Source organism: Osmia bicornis, chromosome 12 (genome assembly GCF_907164935.1).
Source record: "Osmia bicornis bicornis chromosome 12, iOsmBic2.1, whole genome shotgun sequence".
Taxonomy (NCBI): domain Eukaryota; kingdom Metazoa; phylum Arthropoda; class Insecta; order Hymenoptera; family Megachilidae; genus Osmia; species Osmia bicornis.
The window spans coordinates 9,238,231-9,240,660 of NC_060227.1; the positions used below are offsets into that span (position 1 = coordinate 9,238,231).

At 43.5% G+C, this 2,430-nt stretch overlaps 1 protein-coding gene across 1 annotated transcript; it reads right to left on the minus strand.

The window, feature by feature from the left end:
- Positions 1 to 697: 697 nt before the first annotated feature.
- LOC114881797 (golgin subfamily A member 6-like protein 1) lies at positions 698 to 1,912 on the minus strand. Its single transcript, XM_029198670.2, has one exon. The coding sequence runs from the start codon at positions 1,910 to 1,912 to the stop codon at positions 698 to 700; it is 1,215 nt and encodes a 404-aa protein (XP_029054503.2).
- Positions 1,913 to 2,430: the final 518 nt, after the last annotated feature.

The window sequence follows — 2,430 nt, forward strand, 5'->3', positions numbered from 1 at the left end:
TTCTTGTCCTTGGATCTCCTTCTCGCTCCTCCTTCCTCCTCCTCCCCCTTATCTGTCACTCCCCCTTCCTCTCCTGTTCTTGCGTTGAAGTCTCCACCTAGTACTGTCTTCTCATCTCCCCCAATTTCCTCTAGCCATGGTTTTAGTTCCTTTATCTTTGCGTCCATGTCCCCATTTACATACACCCCCACTATCCTCCATTTCTCTTTCCCTCCCTTGCATTCCACTACCATTATGCCGTCCTTCGCTGCCTCTTTTCTGAATCCTCCTTCTGTTCCCAGCATTTCTTCTTTCACCCCCATTATCATCCCTCCCATTGCTCTCCCTTTTTTATTCCTTCTACTAGCTAGTTGTACCTCCCACCTGAATCCTTTTGGTAGCCTGCCTCTCATACTTTCCCAGCCTCTCTCCTCCAGCCATGTCTCTATAAGAACCACCGCGTCCCATTTCTTTATTGTCTCCCAGAAATCCTCATCTTTATTTCTCACTCCCGCGCAGTACCAGAATCCTACCGTCCAAACTTCCCTTTTCTCCTCTTCCCTGGTTCTCTTTTCTCCTCTTCTGCCGCTTCTCTTTGTTTCTTCCGCTCCCTTCCTCTCATCTCTCCTTCCCTCTTCTTCTTGTAATTCCCCCTTCCTTCCCTCTTTCCTTCCTCTTTTCTTTTGCTTGTATATTCTTTCCCCGTTTTCTCCTTCCCCTATATCCTTTGCTCCTCTTCCCCCTCCGTCTGTCTTCCTCCTTGAGTGGGCTCCCATCCCTTCCCCTCCCCGTCTACCAGTCTTCCCTTTTCTTCATCCCATCTCCACCATTTCCCTTCTATTCTTATTTTTCCATGGTCTACCCATACATATTTTCCTTTCTCTCTTTCTTCTCTTCCTATTTTTCTTAACAACCATTGCGTCTTTCTCTCCGTCCATGTTAAGTCCTCTTCTATTCTCTCCTCTCTCCCTTTTAGCGCTTTTTTGTTTTCCATTATCCTCCTTTTTAATTCGTTTGATTTCATTTTTAGTAACATCATGCTGACTTCTTTTCCTCTTTCCCCCACGCCTACCTCTTTTACCTCCTCTATTGCGTTTTCTACTCCTGTCAGCATTAATATCTCCTCCGCCTTCTTTTTCATCTCCTCTCTTCTTACTTTCGTACCTCTGATTATTATATTTCTCCTCCTTTCCTCCCTCTCTTTCCTCCCCCATTTCTTTTCGAGCTCACACAGCTTCTCATTTATTTGCTCACCTCCTATTTCCTGCTTTCTTTTTTCTATCGCATCCTGCACCGTTTTATGTACTTTCTCTTCCATCTCGTCCCACCTTGCGCCCCCTTCCCCCTTCTTTTCTAATTCCTCAATCTTCCTTATCAGAAGTTCTATCTTCCCTTCCATTTCTCTTTTTTGTTCTGCCCACTTGTTCTCTCTTCTAATCGAATCTTCCTTTAACTTCTCTATTTCTTCTCTCACTTCTTTTCTTAGGTCCCTCATGTTCTCCTCCACCCTTTCCATCTTTCCTCTCAGGTCTCTTCCTAAATCTTTTATTAACTCTTTTATTTCTCCAACTCCTTCAGCCTCTTCTCTCTTTTCTTTTTTCTTCTCTGGTGATCTTTCCGTCACATTGCTTTCTTTAAACATCCATCCGCTTGTTCGTTTCTTTCCCTCTTCGTCACTTCCTTTTTGTATACCCTCATCGATTCCTTCGTCCCTTTTTCTCTTCCAAATTTCTTCCAAATTTTCCATGCTTCCTATGCTCAGTGTCCTTTCTCTTCTTAGCACCTCTATATTTGAAGGCCTACCTCTTTTCCCCCCTTTGTCCGGTTTCCCGGACTCTTCCCTCCCCTCCGTCTCTTTCTTTTCCTTTGTCTCGTCTTCCATTCCTAACTCTCCGCTCCTCTTCTCCGCTCCTTCCTCTGCCTTACCGGCCATCCTATCTCCGGTGGACGCCTCTCCCTATGCTCCCCAGGCGTCGCTCGTTCCCGTCTTCTCTTCCAACTGTCTCTTTTTCTAACCCTTCTAGATTCTAACCTCTCATCTTATGCGATCGTTTATCCACGATCTTTCCTCTTTCTTTCTCAACTCTTCTTCCTCCTTACACCACACACTCCTTCCTTCCCCTATTCACTCACACCCTCTATCACTCTTTCACCTTATACTCCACTTTTCTAGCTTTCTCACTCTATAATCGCTCCGCTTAACAAATCCCCGTTCGCACGCGGCCGTTACCACAACGGAACTCGCGTCGACATTTTGTTTTTCGATACATATTGTTTAATAAAATCTTTTCCTTTTGTAATAAATATGTTTAAGAATATTGAAATAATTTGTTATTGTTATTAAACACTATAAACGCTAAAATGAATACAACATATTACTTCAAAGGTAAAAAAACATAATATTCATATAGTGAGCTATTTTTTTATCGCGGAGTGTACTCAACTTTTGAA

Coding starts and splice junctions, on each gene's coding strand:
- LOC114881797 (XM_029198670.2), bottom strand. CDS start 1,912: ATGGCCGGTAAGGCAGAGGAAGGAGCGGAGAAGAGGAGCGGAGAGTTA.